The sequence below is a fragment of the Bactrocera latifrons genome, unplaced genomic scaffold (genome assembly GCF_001853355.1).
Source record: "Bactrocera latifrons isolate USDA-ARS-PBARC rearing strain unplaced genomic scaffold, ASM185335v1 scaffold_261, whole genome shotgun sequence".
Taxonomy (NCBI): domain Eukaryota; kingdom Metazoa; phylum Arthropoda; class Insecta; order Diptera; family Tephritidae; genus Bactrocera; species Bactrocera latifrons.
The window spans coordinates 263,466-279,986 of NW_017536197.1; the positions used below are offsets into that span (position 1 = coordinate 263,466).

A 16,521-nucleotide genomic window follows, 5' to 3' on the forward strand; every position below is an offset into this window, starting at 1 on the left:
CAATAGTGAACTTTGCTATTGTTGCGGTCCAAATCTCTATTGTGAATGAGTTTTAGTATTGGCAACTGACTGCAAAAGTTATAATTTAAATAATTGTTTAATAATCGCTATATATTTCAAATATATGTGTGTTCAAATTAATCAAATAATTGTCATAGTTTTAAACTTATAATTGCGATTCATTCTGGAAAGAATTGGACATTCAAAGGGAAGGGAACAAAGAACTGTACATGACCATAACCCGTTCACACGACAGTCGAGTGTACGTAACCGGAACGGACCCGGATTTGTATTCGGCCAAGGACTGTCAACTCGGCATAATTCTGCCGCTACAACAACAACAACAACTGGAACCGTACATGTTCATATGTTTACGTATGAGTCTTTTAAGTAATTTTCACTTTAAATATTATGTTTACAAAACGAGTTTACGAGTTTACGTAAGACGGTGTATATTCAAAATTATTTAGTTTGACTTGAAGTTGGAGTGTCAAATAGTTTGGCTTCTGAGTTCAAATTTGCTTTCATGTTGGGCAGTTAGTAATATATATATTTAATATATTATTACCAGTCAAAAGGGAAACAGTATGCTTCAATTTTCCTGACGTATATCAATTGGCTTCAAGTACTTGTTACTTTTCTTATGGGGCCTTGGCTAGGTATGTAAACATTTGTTGTTATCACTGCATTAACAGCTGATTTACTTATCTCTAATTGAGCTGTCAGTGTGACTATTTAATTCGCAACGATTACGGTTTTACCATTATTAAGCAAAAATGTTGCGAGTGATTTCTACGACGTTAGCTAAGGTAAGCAAATGAAAGAATGTATGTAACAGATATATTAGAATTTTTATTATTTTGTAGAGCTCAAATTTAGCTGCAACAGCCGCGACGGCTTCGATGCAAATTGGAAGCTTTCGGAAACAAAGTACAATAATTAAACAAAGCGATGGTGTTCGTGAAATCGTTTTGAATGATCCAAGAGCACGCAATACACTTTCTTGCGAAGTAATGTCATCGATATTTGACGGCATTACAAAGGATGTGCATGACGAAAGTTTGCGTTGTATTGTAATTAGTTCTACCGGTCCAGTGTGGTCAGCAGGACATAATTTGAAGGAAATCGTATGTACTTGAATATTTACATATTAATATACATAGCTATGTTAATGACTTATCATCTTAATCAATTTATTACAGTCGGCATCCAGCGATGGCGGGCATGCGATCTTCAGTCAACTTGTTGATATAATATTGAACATTTATAAATCGCCCGTGCCAATTATAGCGAAAGTTAATGGCATGGCAACTGCTGCAGGTCTACAGTTGGCTGCTTCATGTGACATGGTTGTGGCATCTGATAAAGCCAGTTTTGCTGCTTCAGGGTATGTAATCTTCAGGAGTGGTTTTGAGTGTTAAATGCAGATAACGTTTATTTGTTTGTTTTATAATTGTTTAATGATCTACTTCAGCGTTAACATTGGTATATTCTGCACTACACCGGGTATTGCCATATCGCGTGTTATGCCACGTATGAAATCCTCTTACTTGCTCTTTACTGGTTTCCCTATCAACGCACAGGACGCGCTAACGGCAGGTAAAAGCTGCACAATACTTTTTGTTTTTAGAGTTTTAATAAAATGTATCTAAATTAAGGTTTAGCTAGTGTTGTGGTGCCAGAAGCACAATTAGATGCTGAAACTAACAAAATAACACAATCGATAAAGGAGAAACCACGCGCTATATTAGCCATGGGTAAAAAGTTTTACTATAAGCAATTGGGCTTGAGTGTCAAGGATGCTTACGATCAAGGCACAGACGTATGTATTAATATATATATACGTTTTTCTTAACATAATGATTGGTTTGTTTAAATTGCAGGTAATGGTTAAAAATATCGGTATGGAAGATGCGCAAGAGGGTTTAAAGAGCTTCGTTGAGAAGCGCAAACCAAATTTCAATAAGAAGTGATTCGTGTTAATTAATTGTTGAAATTAAGTTGGTTGCCTTGATTTCCTAAACAAATGTTGTTAAATCGCGCATTTTATGGATGTGTGTGGCTCGATTTGCAACTCAAATGCATTTATTTTGTGTCTTAAAGAGTTAATAAAATATAGATTGTATATAGTTAATAACTATACATATTTCCTGCTGTCATCAGCTTAGTACAGTAGCGGGTTTAACGGTACAAGTACTTACTTTCATGATATTGGAAATTATTTTTGTAATAAATATTTGTGGTGAACTGAATTGTGAAGTGAGTGTTATTAATTTTGAAATATGTCTATATATGGTATGTATATCCAGTGTGTGAATTGTAAGTACGAAAGCAGGTGGTGCCTAGTAAGGCAGTTAGGTTATGCAGTGCGGGGTTGCAGAATATGTGTTTAGTAGGACTATAAATTCTTGGATAGGTAGGAGCTTTACTTCTATATTCAGAACGAAATTCCCAAATCAGCCGGTTCTACGGTACTGAAATTAATCTAGATATTATTCGACCATGAACTGATATTACGAAGATTTATTCCCTGCCTGAATCGGTAAACAAAAAATTAACTCTACCGGCTTGACCGTCTTTCGCCGTCTTGCTTGAATAACTGTTGCTTTTACTGTAGTAGTATTTAAATTAAATATTACTTGAAAAGGAAATGAAACACAAATACTCTCCGTATGCTTTCTTTATTGCCACTTTTGTTATTTTTTCTCAGAAAAGTACAATTAAAGGAAATTTCATTACACGGTAAAAACGACTGTTTTCAAAATTTTAGTATTTTGGTGTTGTATTTAACTTTGTATCAATCTAATTTGCGTGTTCTTTCTTTCACTGTTTAAATTATAAATTGATGTTAACTGCCTACTTGCTGCTTCTTCTCTATGCTGCTTTGATTAACACGAATTTGTTAATATTTTTCATTGTCAAAATGATTGTTATTTGTTCAACAATTTAATGCATATATTTGCACTTTTTATTTGCTTAATATTTGCAAACTTGTTTTTTAAATTATTTTACTGCTCTTCTTCTAGTGTTTTCTTTTGCGTGTTTGTTTTGGTAGCTTGTTCAGGGTACATCTCAATAGTTGTGTTGCTCGGTGTAGTTGCGTTGGTTCGTTGTGCAATAATTTTGGCATTCGGATGCAATTTTTTGTTGTTCTTCTGATCATTTGATTTTACATATGTGTTATTAAGTGAGTGTTTAATGAGATTGAATTTGAGTCTGCGATTTTAAAATATTTTCTGATAATGAGTGCTTCGTTGATAGTGGCAATGGTGAGCTTTTCTTTATATTGTTATTAGCACTTTTGCAAATTTTTACCGACACTCAAGTGTGTTCATTTGCAATGTTTGTTAGTTTAAAATTAGAGTACAATTTAAATGTGGATCAAATTATAATTTTTTTTTTGTAAGTTGGCACTAGAATACTTGCGTACAATCTACTTATATATGTTTTATATTAATTTTTATTAATAATAGTAATATATATGTAAACCATTAACCCGTAAGGAGATGTTAATTTATGTATGTAGGAACGTTTAAGCATGCACGCAAGCAATAATATTACAAACCTGCATAAACTGTCTATGTTCATATGTATGTATATGTGTATCCATACAACTGTGCGTGCATGCTTAGCTTGTTTTGTAGTTGTTTTGCTTGTGGAGCCTATCGCTTATAATAAACTTTTAAAATTTTCAAATTTATTTTTTATAGAAAACTAATTAACTAAATCTTACTAAGCACTAAAAGCAATTAAGCAATTGTTTTTTAATATGTTGCTTTAATTTGCTTTTGGTGTTTTAGTGAGCGCTAGAGTGCTTAGAGAATTGAATGCAAAGAGAATTATTTAGTAAGTTATTAATTAGACTAAAAGTATTTTATTTTTAATACAACAAAAATAGTTTTTAATAAGAAAAATAGCGTTTAAAAATAGTTAAAAATAATGAGGCAAACATATTATGGAAATACACTTCTTTAAAATGAAATATGTAAGTTATATAAGTGTTATAGGCTGCACAGGAATTAATTTGCCACTAAAAATAGTATAAGAAATGATATGATAAAAAAAGTTAATATAATAATAAATAAGAAATAAAAAATAAAAGAATATAAATAAAGAAAATAAAAAATTTTAGTGCGCATATGTACCTCAATTTTCAATTTTTCCATTTAATATTTTCAAGAGATAAAATCAATAAATTTGATACAAAAATTTCCATTATATTAGAATGTTTTTGCTTTTTTTAACATTAGTTTACGTAAGAAAAGTAATTTGTAATAAAAATGCTTATTTAAAAATCAAACATTTTAATAGAGGTATTTGAAAATTACAAGTATTTATCAAAAAATTGAAAATTTCAGTTACGTAATTTCAAAATAGATTTGAATTCTCAATAGGAACACAAATTTTTGTCACACTAAATAACAGAAAATATGTTATAAAAATATTAAAAAATATATAAAAAGTTAAAAAATATATAAAATATTTTAAAAATATACATAGAAGAAATTAATTAAAAAAATGAATGTAAAAAGATTAATAATAATAATAGGAAAGTAAGATTGTTAAACTAAAGAATAACTGTATTCCCAACTCCTCCATGAAATGCCCCACACTAATGCACATTTTTTTCTAATTAAAATTTAATGACAGAACTGTTAATGTGTTTTAGTACAACAAAAACAGTTATTGGCTATAATTGTGTTATTATTTGTTTCCGTTATATAATAATATTAGGTCACAATTAATTACCGTTACAAAGTACACAAAAAAGGAACAAAGTGTCATGTAGATCAATATTGTTTTTAAGATGTTTTTTTATTTTTTAATAAATGTTATTGTTGTTGCCTATCATGGAAATCCGTAAAAATGTATATATGTTGGTGTGTGTGTTCAAAAAGCATGGCTTTTCTACAAATATTATTTATGTGATGTTTAGAATAGTATTTTTTTGCTGTTAAGCATATGTTCTTCTTCCTCACGCCATTTTGTTTAATTGAGCACTTCCAATGCTATGAGGAGTACGACTCTCTTCCAGGTGTTTTATAGTTGTTATTCAAAATTATATCAGCTTTCATTTAAATATTATTAATTTGTTATGTTTTTTTGCCTTAAACTTCAGTCACGGGTCTCTTCTCGATCCAGGCCTTGATCGGTTCCAATGCGTTGACTTCATCAACGACAGCCTTCAGCGCTGGATATTGCTCCAACAGATCGCGCTTTACCATGTAGTTCATGTAATCGATGATACCGGCGAAGTAGACATCGGCCCATGTTATCTGAAATATATATTGGTGTTATAGAAATTACATTTATGTACCTCTTCTTCATAATTTCCCTTTAGTAAATTGCATATTCCATCGTAAGCTTTGTTTTTTATAATAACTCTATAATCCGTGGAGCACTAATTTTTGGGCCCTCAATCAATAATTATTTAAGCAATCAGACTTATTATATACTCTTTATTCATACTGCAACCAAGCCATTTTGAAAGCCGACTATCGCTTATATACGAAGATAGTTACCGAACTCTCGGAGTTTAAAATCGATCTACGAAGATCGAATCATATAATTGTCATGGATGCAATCAGATTTACGTACAATATGCTATATTTATCCTGGGTTAAAGCTAATTACAAAAGTTTTGTTTATAATATTTTCTTAAAAGTGCCGCTATATAAGTCTTCTGAACTGTAAACAGCTTCAACTTAATAAGGTATACTTGGATATTTCTGTAGAATATAATACCATTAAACTACCGCTATATGATTTCCATTTTCTGACCGTACAGGTCGAGATTAAATTGAGTGTGATCGGATATACTCTTGCTATTAGGGTGCGGTATGTGGTAGAATTCAGTCAGTTGTGGTCAGTGTCGACAAAGGCACCTTTTTAAAATCTATTTTGAATCAGGAGTTGCTCAAAAAGAACATTTGAATGATCCGAGTGCCAGACCCACAAATGACTGAAGAAATTGAAACTAAGCAGATCTACCAATTGTTTACTTAGCCTATTCTTAGTCGTAATAGCTGAAAAAATCAAACTCAATTGACATTTTGGGGATTCACAATGATTCGACTCACCTTTCCCAATGCGAAGTGTCCCTCATTATCCTTAACAGTCTGTTCCAATTTTTCCAAATAGAATGGAATGACTTCGGTATTGAGTGTTACGAGTTTCTTCTCTTTGATATCATCCTCTGGTTCATAGGAGACGACTGCAATTTCTATAGATTAAAATAAAAATTAATCAAAACAACACGCAACATGCAAGCGCACACATTGTTCGCTACTTAGACGGAAATCGTTGATGGTATCAACAACAATATCGATTTGTAGATCCTCCCACGGTGTGGCACCGTTCAGGCCAACTGTGCGAGCCAAAAAACGGGCCATCGAAATGCTCTGGTGTACACGTTTGCCATCAACTTCCAGTACTGGCATTTGACCCATGGGCATTGCTGTGAAGACGCCACCGCGAGACAAAGTGAGGAAGAGAGAGAAATGAGGTGAGAAAGAGAGGAAACGTATTAGTTATACTGCTGCTAATAAAAGTGGGTCGTGGCGACTACTTACTCGGCTTGAGTGCCGGCCACTCGTCACGCGTGACACGCACATCTTCGTACTCGATGCCGCCGTAGGCGAATAAATAACGTAGCGGCTCAGCCAATGCTTTCACATTGAAGTAGAAGAGGGTGTAGGAGTGTTTGATGGGTTCAGCTGGTGGCGCATCAGCGGCCGCTTCGGCGGGCGCGCCCTCGGCACCCTCTGCTGGTGGCGCCTCCTCGGCTGGTGGTGGTGCTTGTGCTTCATCGGCCATTATTTATATATTTGTTGATTGATTGTGGTAACTACGCGAAAATGAAGAGAATAAATATTTTACTATATTTTTTATAATTATATTTTGAAAATATATTGGATTAAATATTATATGGAATTACTTAACACGTGACGTTACAATTCTGTTAGTATTGCTGGAGTGACAAAAAACGCTGCAGTTCCCTATTTTATTTACAAATAAAAGTCAAGTTGTCTAAAATGTAATCTTTGTGTATAGATTTTAACAGATGAGCTTTAAGCTATATTTCTTTCGAATTCGGCGCCGTTTCGAGATATTTAGTGCAGCCAGATTCTCTACCTGATCTCTCCAACAAAGTGGAGTTTAAAATATTAATTAGTTAAAAAAGATAAACGGAAATAACGAAGTGTATAGCTCGATTAACCGAGTTTATTTAGCTTTTGGCTACTAAAACAGGTTTTAGAATCCTGCGATCTGTGCCTCCTTCTCTTTTCCTAAATTTCTGTGCAAAAAACACCATCCCAACAAGAAAAATTTCTCTGAAACAGAGTTATCCGTTCGATTAATCGAATTTCTTGAGCTTCGCAGACACCAAGCCAAGCGCTGCGCGTGGTTTCTTCACCACTTTTCTCTAGTATCATCTTCTTTCCTCTTCCTTTCCAATGTTAAAAGGTTTTTGTTGTTTGCAAAATACTATTACAATTACATACAAAAATATTTAGTTTCCTGTTAATACTATTTTTGTGTCCCCATTAAAATTACCGATAAGATAAGATATTCTGCCAGATAAGTAGACTTAATATGACGCCTCCCAGTTAACCGAACAATATGCGTAAACCCATTGGTAATGTGTGATAATAAATTCTCAGATAAAGCACTCATAAACATAATAAAAGGTGATAAAATATGCTGCAATGTTATTTGCACTGGGGGGTATTTAAGTTTTCTTTTATGGTGCTACTAATAAAAAGAAATAACTTGGATTATAAATAAAGCTTGAATCATATGATCGGATGAAGGTGCGCTACAGTGCATTAGCGATAATAACATATCTGAAGTCTGAGCTGTGGGATGGTCAATGAAATTAATTGGGATGACATCGGATTAATATATTTATAAAATATTTGAAACAAATGGCAATTTTTCGTGAAAATTAATTTTTTCAAACGTTTTTAGTTTGATCCGCATATTATTTTTAACAGTTAATTAATGTATCTTAAGGAGTAGAAAGAAAACTTGTTTGCAAATAGGTGGCAATGCCAAAAATATTTGTATTTGTAAGCTTTTATACGTCCTTGAGTTTACACCTATTGTTATAATTCGTTTATGTAAAAATTATGGTGTACTCCAACTTTGCAAACACTTAAAATAATCTTAAACCGGTGGCAACCCTATTCGACAATATTTATTTATATTTAACTAAACATCATCAATTTGATATGCATGTCAGCATTTCCGTATATTTTATATACTATTATTATTTTATTTTATTTTTTTCAAACACGTGGCAACATTTCTCAGAATTTGTTATAAGATTGTATTTTAAATTTGTTGAATTTCATGCCTACATTATTAAATTTCTCTTTTGATTAATTTAATTAAAAAATTTAAACAGGTTACCACCAATCTAGTTGAAAATACTGTGTGTGGTAAGCCTTCTTAAATCTTTTTAAATGTTTTTTCGTTTAAGTAAGAATGTTGACGGATACGTTTTTTAATTAGGTGGCGAACCTTTTTTAGAAATATTATTTTTAACTGCCGGTTTTCTTAAATCGTATGGGCTACTCTGAGATTATATTATTACCTTAAGCAGTAATCCATGCCAACTTTCGTGAAGATACGTCGTCAAATGCGATAGTTTTACATATGTGTGCCTATATCTGAACAATTTCTTTCGATATTACATTATTTTTATGAAAAGTTTTCCATATAAGAACTTTTTTCCGATCGTTCAGTTTGTATGGCAGCTATATGTTATAGTGGACCGATATCGGCAGTTCCAAAAAATGAGCAGCTTCTTGAAGAGAAAATGACGTTTGCAAAATTTCAAAACGGTATCTTAAAAACKGAGGGACTAGTTCGTATATATACAGACAGACGGAAGGACGGACAGACGGACACACAGACAGACGAACATGGCTACATCGACTCAGCTCAACATACTGTTCATTTATATATATACTTGATAGGGTCTCCGACGCTTCCTTAAATATTCGAGAAAGGTGTTTCTATAGGATAGACTTTCAAAGACTATAGTATAGTCTGTTAGACAGAAACTTATAACATTTTTGGCATTACTACTCTCTACTAACAATAGCAGTACTTCTTAAACAACAAGAGAGCTAAACACGAACGAAATACGCTCCGTCTCTCCAACGACCTCCTTCCGTGCTTGCTATAGAAACCACTTTAAAGCGAGCACAAAAATATTCACTTCATCGCGAAAACAAGTCTTAATTACTCAGTTGCTACTGTTATCACTTTGAGTCTTATCGAAACCACTCGAATTCTAAACACGCGCAAAGGAAAGAAAAAACATTTGGAACCTGTTTCATTGACACTCAACTTGATCCGCAACCATGTCTATGCTACAAACAAGCCCATCATCGGTCATACCATATGAGTTTCATACTTCATTTGCATGCAAATATTGGGCAGTTGGTACTGGTACACACACACACACATATGTATGTATTCTTAAGCGGCGAAGAAGCACCTCTGACGACTTAAGTAATTAAGAATGACTTTATGCCACGAACCGGTTTGAGTGGCAAAGTCAAGGCGTTTCGGGACCAATTAAATGTGTATTATAATATAAAATATTATATAGTATGTTTGTATGCCTGTGTGTATATACATTTTGTTGGAAAGCATATGTACATAAGTATACGTTTTAATAACATCCGCTCTTTGCTGCAGTTTATTATTAAGTACTTGCTAATTTAAAACAATTCTTTGTTTTTTGTAAATATGGCAGCATTTCTCAAGGGCAGCGGTTCTTTTTTTAACTATAAATTAACACATTCTTGCAAGAATTGCTAAACGAGCTTAATTATCACAAACCGGACTGTGGTTGTTGTGAGGCAAAGTGGGGACATAATGGTCGGCGCGGTAAGTGGGAATATTGGAAAGTGTGTGTATGGGTGTGTGAGACAGTGGTGGGCGTTTAATTGCAACAGGGCGATGTTTGGGGATTGAGGAAATACGCCTAATGCGTCTTGGAATGCGAGCAGGCAAACCAAATCGGGCGAAATCGATGCACCAAAGCAACGGTAGTGGCAACCAAACTACAAACTAGCTCGGCTTGGATAACCAGCAACGCCCACGCTACAAGCAAGCGCACGAGTGCGGCGTGCAAAGCGCACAAAGAAGGAAATATATGCAATAAGCGAGCGTTTAACCGGTGCGCCGACGCTTAAACTGTCGCCATAACGGCAGCCGGGCCGGCAACGGCTTAGTACAGTTTGTTTGAAGTATCACCGGAATTGGTTTTGTCGCGTTGCCAGCGTGTTTGTATACATAGATATGCATATACATATGTTAGTGTATGTGTGTGTATATTGGCAAGTCTGTGGAAAGTCAGGACTGCGCCTACTGCCGGCAAGAGGTTAAATGCGCTAATATCACTCATATTACAAGCGGCCTTTGCTGACGCTGCTTGTTGTTGTTGCTGTGCGAAAACACCGCGCCATCGACAACAACACTGCATTTGCGGTTGAATTTAGGGCGTTGGCGCTTTCTTCTGCATCATTGCTTCTGAAAGGCGCTGTTGTTGCTGTTGCCTTCCGCCGGCAAATAGCATGAAATTCGATGCAAGGCGTTGGTGAACGGCAAAAGCAAGCAACCGACAAAAATTTACCAAGCGAAATCAATCCACTGCAGCCACTACTTTTGCTTCTTGAGTGATGAGTGATTGGCAGCGGTCGGCGGAAGGGTAAGCGTGAGTCGGCATGATTTGAGGTGTGGTTGCATTAACTAACATTTGCTTGCAACACGCCAACGCCACACACATACATATGTAGAGTTGTGGTGGGACGACTTAAACAAGCCACAAGCGTGCGCGACGCGTCTTGGCGGAAAACTGACTAAGCCCCGAAAAGCCGGTAAAGTGTTACAACAACAAAGCTTAAGTAGCCGGCAGCAAACAAACAACAAAAAAGAATAACATTTGCCGGTAAATGTTTAAACCGGTTAAACGAGCAGTTATGCTCGTGCTCATGCTTTGGCGGTCAACGCCGAAGTTCCGAAGCAGAGAATATAAGTAATGGAGGAAAGTGGCATACTCGGCGCAGCAATGTGGATGATGCAAAGGAGGCAAACGAGCTCAAGCAAAAGGCGTTTAAGTTAATGCAAAGACCGCTTAAACCTCAAATATAAAGTGTTGAACTGAGAAATCACAAAAAAAGAGCTTAATAATTCAAATGTGCGAAATGCAGCAAACTTTGGCGTTGTAAACGTCTAGCTTCAAAGATTTTCTCACAGGTCTTAAGTAGATATTTACCAAAAATGAATTTCTATCAATATCTGTCGGTGACTCCATTGATTTTTTTTTATGGAAATTGATAATTATCAGGGGATTAAGTGATATAAACCTACTACTTTGGAGGGCATCATTTGTTCCTTGATATGAAATCCTACGAAAAGTTTTGCAGAATATTTTAAATCCCCATCTGAACGCCCCCGCCCAACATTGCATTGAACTTAACAATTGACTAGTGTATTTTCTAAACTGATCATTACCACTTTTCTCTGAACTTATAGTGCTAAGAAATGACGGTCAAAGCTCAGGTCGACAGTTCTATGAAAATATGAAAATTACATAATAACACTATATTAGGTCCGACGCCACTACTGAATGTATGATGCATAAATTTAGATCAGAAAATTCAGTTTTTATGTCGATGTATTTGTAAGAAATGCGCTGATATATTTCTGTGTTCTCACATCGGGATTCGCCGATCCAGACCCCGGTAGGCTAGCTTAAGCGAGATTAGTTACCATAACTGGTACAAAAAATCGAAAACAATTACAACACTCTTACGGTGAAGAAGTGTCTTGAGCTCAATCCAAATCGGCTCAAAAGATCGATTCCACTTTCAGCTCTGTAAGGTTAGGTTAGGAGTTCGATCGTAACAGAGATCTCAGTTGGAATGCTTAGAACGCTGGTCTGTTGTGCTGCCTAAAACTCTTATATATTAGATCATACAAATCGAGATATCACTTTGAGCCTACACATGTTTGTGGTGACGGCATATGTCATTTGGGTCGCGAAAGGTAAGGCTGCCGAAATGTTCCAATCTCAGTCTTGTAAAAGTTGAAAAATGTTGGAGAAAGTGCCTTTCCGCCTCAGCTCCATACAACTTTGACCACTTCCGTCCAAAAACATTTTTAGCCATATCGTATGAATGCCTATTTTAAAGCAACCAGTAAGAATCCCTAGAATTTCGGCAAGTTGAACTTTGACCTTACAGCTAGATCAACTGGATAGCAGAAGACATAGGAGCCAAAAATTCGCTGACTAGTAACCGCTTTCAACATAGTCCCTTAGGCAAAGTTTTTCAGAAAAAGGTTCAGAACGTAGAACATTTGCCGCTTATGTGATTTTATAGGAAAAGTCGACCAACTCTAATGTATATATGTATGTGTTCGCAACAAGTGAACCGAATTTCCCATATAGTATTCTATATCATCAGTTAATACGCCCATTAGCGCTGCGTTAAACAAACAATCAATGCCGCCAACAACAACAACAATAACAACAAATAACGCGAAACATATGCCAAATTGTAATAAACAGCTAATTGAGATTAGGCAACAACAAAAGGCTAAAAGAAGAAAAGTCAATTTAAATAGTTTCTGCAATGAATCAACGAAGGCGCGCTTTCACATGTGTGTCTGTGCGTGTGTGCGTGTGCATTGTGCAATTTAAATTTAACGAAAAACCGCAAAAATAAAAATAAATTCAATCCAATTAAATGCGCCAGCGAGAGTCGAGCGCCGACAAATTGAATTAGTAACAATTTGCAATGCTAAATTGACTTTTATTGTGAAGTGATTTAAATTTAATTTAGCGCAATTTTGATGCTCCTGCGCCCTTTCGAAAACATACATACACACATTCTATTATATATTTATTACAAATTTTATTTCGGCTTTAACAGCGGCCAATTAAATAGTTGATTGATGATTTTGAAAATGCAACTGTCAGTTGGAAACGGATATTTCGAAATTGCTTTCGAATTTAATCGCAAAAAAAAAATATAACTGCACATTGCTGACTTAGTGGGCATGCTGCCAAGTGTGCTGTATAAGGAAGGCACACGATGAATTGGAGGACAAACTGTTGCGTAGAAAGTGCTTCAATAGCTTCTAAAATTAACAAATAATGAGCAAAAGCATCGATACAGGTGTTAAATTATGCTAGACGTCTTCGTTTCGTCACTCCCTATCAATGTTTGAGATAAGCTCTTTTCGATTCGTTATAACTTTATATGAAACCCCTATTTACATTTCTGGTAGAATACAGTGCAAAAGAGCATATGGAGAACTTTTCAATCTAGCAACATTATTCCCACTGGGGAACCTTTTCCAATTTATTTATACCAGTTACGTGTTCGATTGGCCAGTCTCCGAACTTTGACGAATCACAGATTATTAGCGCAGGCTAAATGCATATTGCTATGCGTATAGCAGGAACGAAAAAAAACATGCTTCTCGCACATGCCGTTGCATTAGAAAAATTATAGAGTAATATCTACATAACTATTTAAGTAATAAAAAAAATGAGGTGTCGAAGTTTCAAAATGACGACTCACATTTTTTAGCTTAGGCGAGGATTTGAATACGAGCTAAGTATAAGTAAAATAGTATTTCCAGAGATCTAGTGGGAGTAGCGGTTTAAAAATTAACTTCTGCATAAAAATTTTGTTGTACAAAACATATATATTTGAAGATCGGTTGACAAATTATAAAATATGTCAAGATTTCACAATGCACTGTAAACTACCTAAGTATACTGTGATAGCTCACTTGTGTGGAATATATTATCATATTTTGACGAGTGGCAGCACGAGGCCGGACTGAAGTACAGAACCCGGAAAATTTAATTATTTGTTGATGAAATGTTGGTTGCCTGACGGCATTGTGAGAATAGCGATAGAGTAAACACTTAAGACTTTTATCAGTACTTTTGAATTACATTAGTTTCATTTTCAAAGTGAATTGATCCTCCTTGGTCCTAACAATAATTAAGACTTTCCAGTATATGTATGTATGTATGACTATTTTGATAACTCTACAACTTACACTCGGTTTATTTAAATTATTTATATTCTAATAAATAAGTAATGATTTTAAGTTTTTCGAACATGTCCATGATCGACTTTATGATTTTATTTAAAAGAAAAATAATCAAAATTCATAAAGAAGTGAATTTCGATTTTCGAACATTCACATAATACATATAATTTACTTCCGATTGTAAGGAGAAATTTAAGAACGATCTAATTTGGCTTCGAATTCAAGAATTTGCATTAAAAATTTAAAAAAGATTGAAATTTCGACGTTTCGATAATGTGCACTATCTAATTTATTTTCGATTTAAAGTAATATAATAAAATTTACTGATGAAGAAACTGTTATAACTTTTTCAAAATTTCACAATTCCTAGTTTAACATCGATTAAAGCAAAATATTTAATTTTTTTGTTTTCAAATTCTAGAACATTCGCCCAACTTAATTTAATTTCGATTTGAGGGAACATTTAAAAGTTTACCAATTTGAGGTAATTTAATGATTTTTATTTGAACTCAATTCGAAGACAAAAAAAAAAAAATAGTTTTCAATTTTCGAACATTGACACAACTTAATTTAATTTCTATTTMAGGGAACATTTAAAAGTTTACAGATTTGAGAAACATTTTGTAAGCGCAATTTGTACTCAATTGTAAGATAATATTTAAATATTACCAAGCATTGAATATAATTTGTTTTTCGAAAATAAATTAAAAAATTTTTTATTATTAATGATTTATAATACATTTCGACAGTCTAATTTGATACTAATAGAGAGGAAGTTCGCTAATTATAAAATAATAAATATTTTTTGCTCTTTCAAACATTCGCAATATCAAAGCTGCTATTTATCAGCCAGAATTGAATGATCGATAAGGAACTAATATTTCACCACTATTACTACTTATCAGCGACCAATTTCATATTACGAGCATATTGTATAATCAGTAATTTTAGGTTGATAACACAACGTAACTCGATTTTCGACAAAAATTTTATATTGGATACACTCCCACATTAAAAAGAAATTTCGAATCACAAGAAAGCACTAACTTCACTTTTATTCATTTTGAAATGTTAATTGTAAAAACCCTTTTGAAATTATGAAGCATTTTTGTATATATAATTTTAGCAAAAAATTCGAACTTACTCGCTGCTTGTCCCTGAAACAGTTTTGAGATCGCACTCGGTTCACGTTCACGCGCCCACTGCGCTAAAATGCGTGCGACTATTTGGACGTTACCTTTGCTGCCTCAGGCGTATCGCATTTTCTGCTTTTCAGATACGTTCTAGCGCTGCACGCAATCAATTGAGTTCGATTATCGAAATTTCAATTTGCACAAACACTGTTTTTGTACACAATTGCAGTTAGTAGTTGGTGGTTGTTGGTTGGTGTAAGCTTTTTATAAATTTCGAATTGACATCAATTTCAAGTAGGTGCACACACACACGTCCACAGGCACACATACGCACACATGCACTCCAAGTAATTGACTTACAACGAGTTCCTTTCATTGTTTCGAATTGTTGTTGGTTAGAATTGCTTTCGAACACACTTTCTCGATTTCGAAAATATAAAAATAAATTCGCCAAAAAGTAAATAATTCTTTCTCTTTTTCTTTTTCTGTTTAGTAATATTACATCATTAAACACTGTTTGCTTGAATGCTAAAATATATTTTTTTTTATCAACTAACTCTTTATTAATTATGATTTTTTAAGGTCTGCAAGATAGCGCTGCACTCCAGCAACAAGCATTTTTATACTCTTTTCCTTTTTCATAAATTATGTCTTTTATTTCAGCATATTCTTACCTTAAATCCAAATTATCGAATTACGTTTTCACCTAATATGCGTTAAATTTTTCTTTAAACTATAAAAAACATGTATAAAATAATTACAAATTAAAAACTGAATCAAATTGGAAAAGCAGAAATCTTCTTTGAAGCTAACAACGCACATTAACCGAATCCTCTGAAGCCTTTTACTACTGCACAGCTGAACCTACGAGTGTTTCTGAACAGACTACGAAGGTTGTGTGGTGCGCTCAGCGCTTAAATACGTTGAGCAGAGCGCGCTGCATCGCAGCCGGGAAGCATTTTGCGGGCAGCTACGAGCATGAAACGGTGAGCGCGTTGCTACCGGCAAACAGCGTACAGCAATCAACCGGCAAAATAATTGCGCGCTATTCGGGAGCACAGCGCAGCGCTGCGGTGTCGTTCGTGGTGGAGTACGGGAGAGCTATTGGGTGCGGTTTGCACTAAGAAGGTTTGGAAGACGAAGGTTGCTCTGGAAGAGCAACTATTCGCATATCTATATAGACATACTTATCAATCTACCCAAGTAACGTCTTACTGTAACTAGGTGCGCAGAGGGATCCCAGCTAACTGTAGTTGCGCGTCACTGCTTTGGAGAGCGAAAGCAGTTGTCAAAC

The 16,521-nt window shown here is 34.6% G+C and overlaps 2 protein-coding genes and 1 long non-coding RNA gene across 4 annotated transcripts; 1 reads left to right on the top strand and 2 right to left on the bottom strand.

The window, feature by feature from the left end:
* The first annotated feature begins 698 nt into the window (after positions 1-698).
* On the top strand, positions 699-2,253 carry LOC108969694 (enoyl-CoA hydratase domain-containing protein 3, mitochondrial). Its single transcript, XM_018934573.1, has 6 exons — positions 699-809; positions 867-1,127; positions 1,203-1,387; positions 1,475-1,599; positions 1,659-1,822; positions 1,884-2,253. Exons 1-6 carry the CDS (start codon positions 777-779, stop codon positions 1,971-1,973), a joined length of 858 nt encoding a protein of 285 aa, XP_018790118.1. The 5' UTR covers positions 699-776; the 3' UTR covers positions 1,974-2,253.
* A 2,712-nt stretch (positions 2,254-4,965) lies between these two features.
* On the bottom strand, positions 4,966-16,140 carry LOC108969698 (glutathione S-transferase S1). Of its 2 annotated transcripts, XM_018934586.1 has the most exons (6): positions 16,048-16,140; positions 15,902-15,960; positions 6,573-6,847; positions 6,290-6,457; positions 6,081-6,223; positions 4,966-5,276 (listed from the first exon to the last, which is right to left on the bottom strand). In XM_018934586.1, exons 3-6 carry the CDS (start codon positions 6,814-6,816, stop codon positions 5,109-5,111), a joined length of 723 nt encoding a protein of 240 aa, XP_018790131.1. In that variant the 5' UTR covers positions 6,817-6,847; positions 15,902-15,960; positions 16,048-16,140; the 3' UTR covers positions 4,966-5,108. The 2 variants fall into 2 exon arrangements, with proteins under 2 accessions (XP_018790131.1, XP_018790132.1); XM_018934587.1 differs by lacking the exons at positions 15,902-15,960; positions 16,048-16,140 and adding an exon at positions 15,239-15,338.
* LOC108969699 lies at positions 5,443-6,070 on the bottom strand. Its single transcript, XR_001993418.1, has 2 exons — positions 5,599-6,070; positions 5,443-5,547 (listed from the first exon to the last, which is right to left on the bottom strand). It is a non-coding gene; the product is annotated as an uncharacterized LOC108969699 (long non-coding RNA).
* Positions 16,141-16,521: the final 381 nt, after the last annotated feature.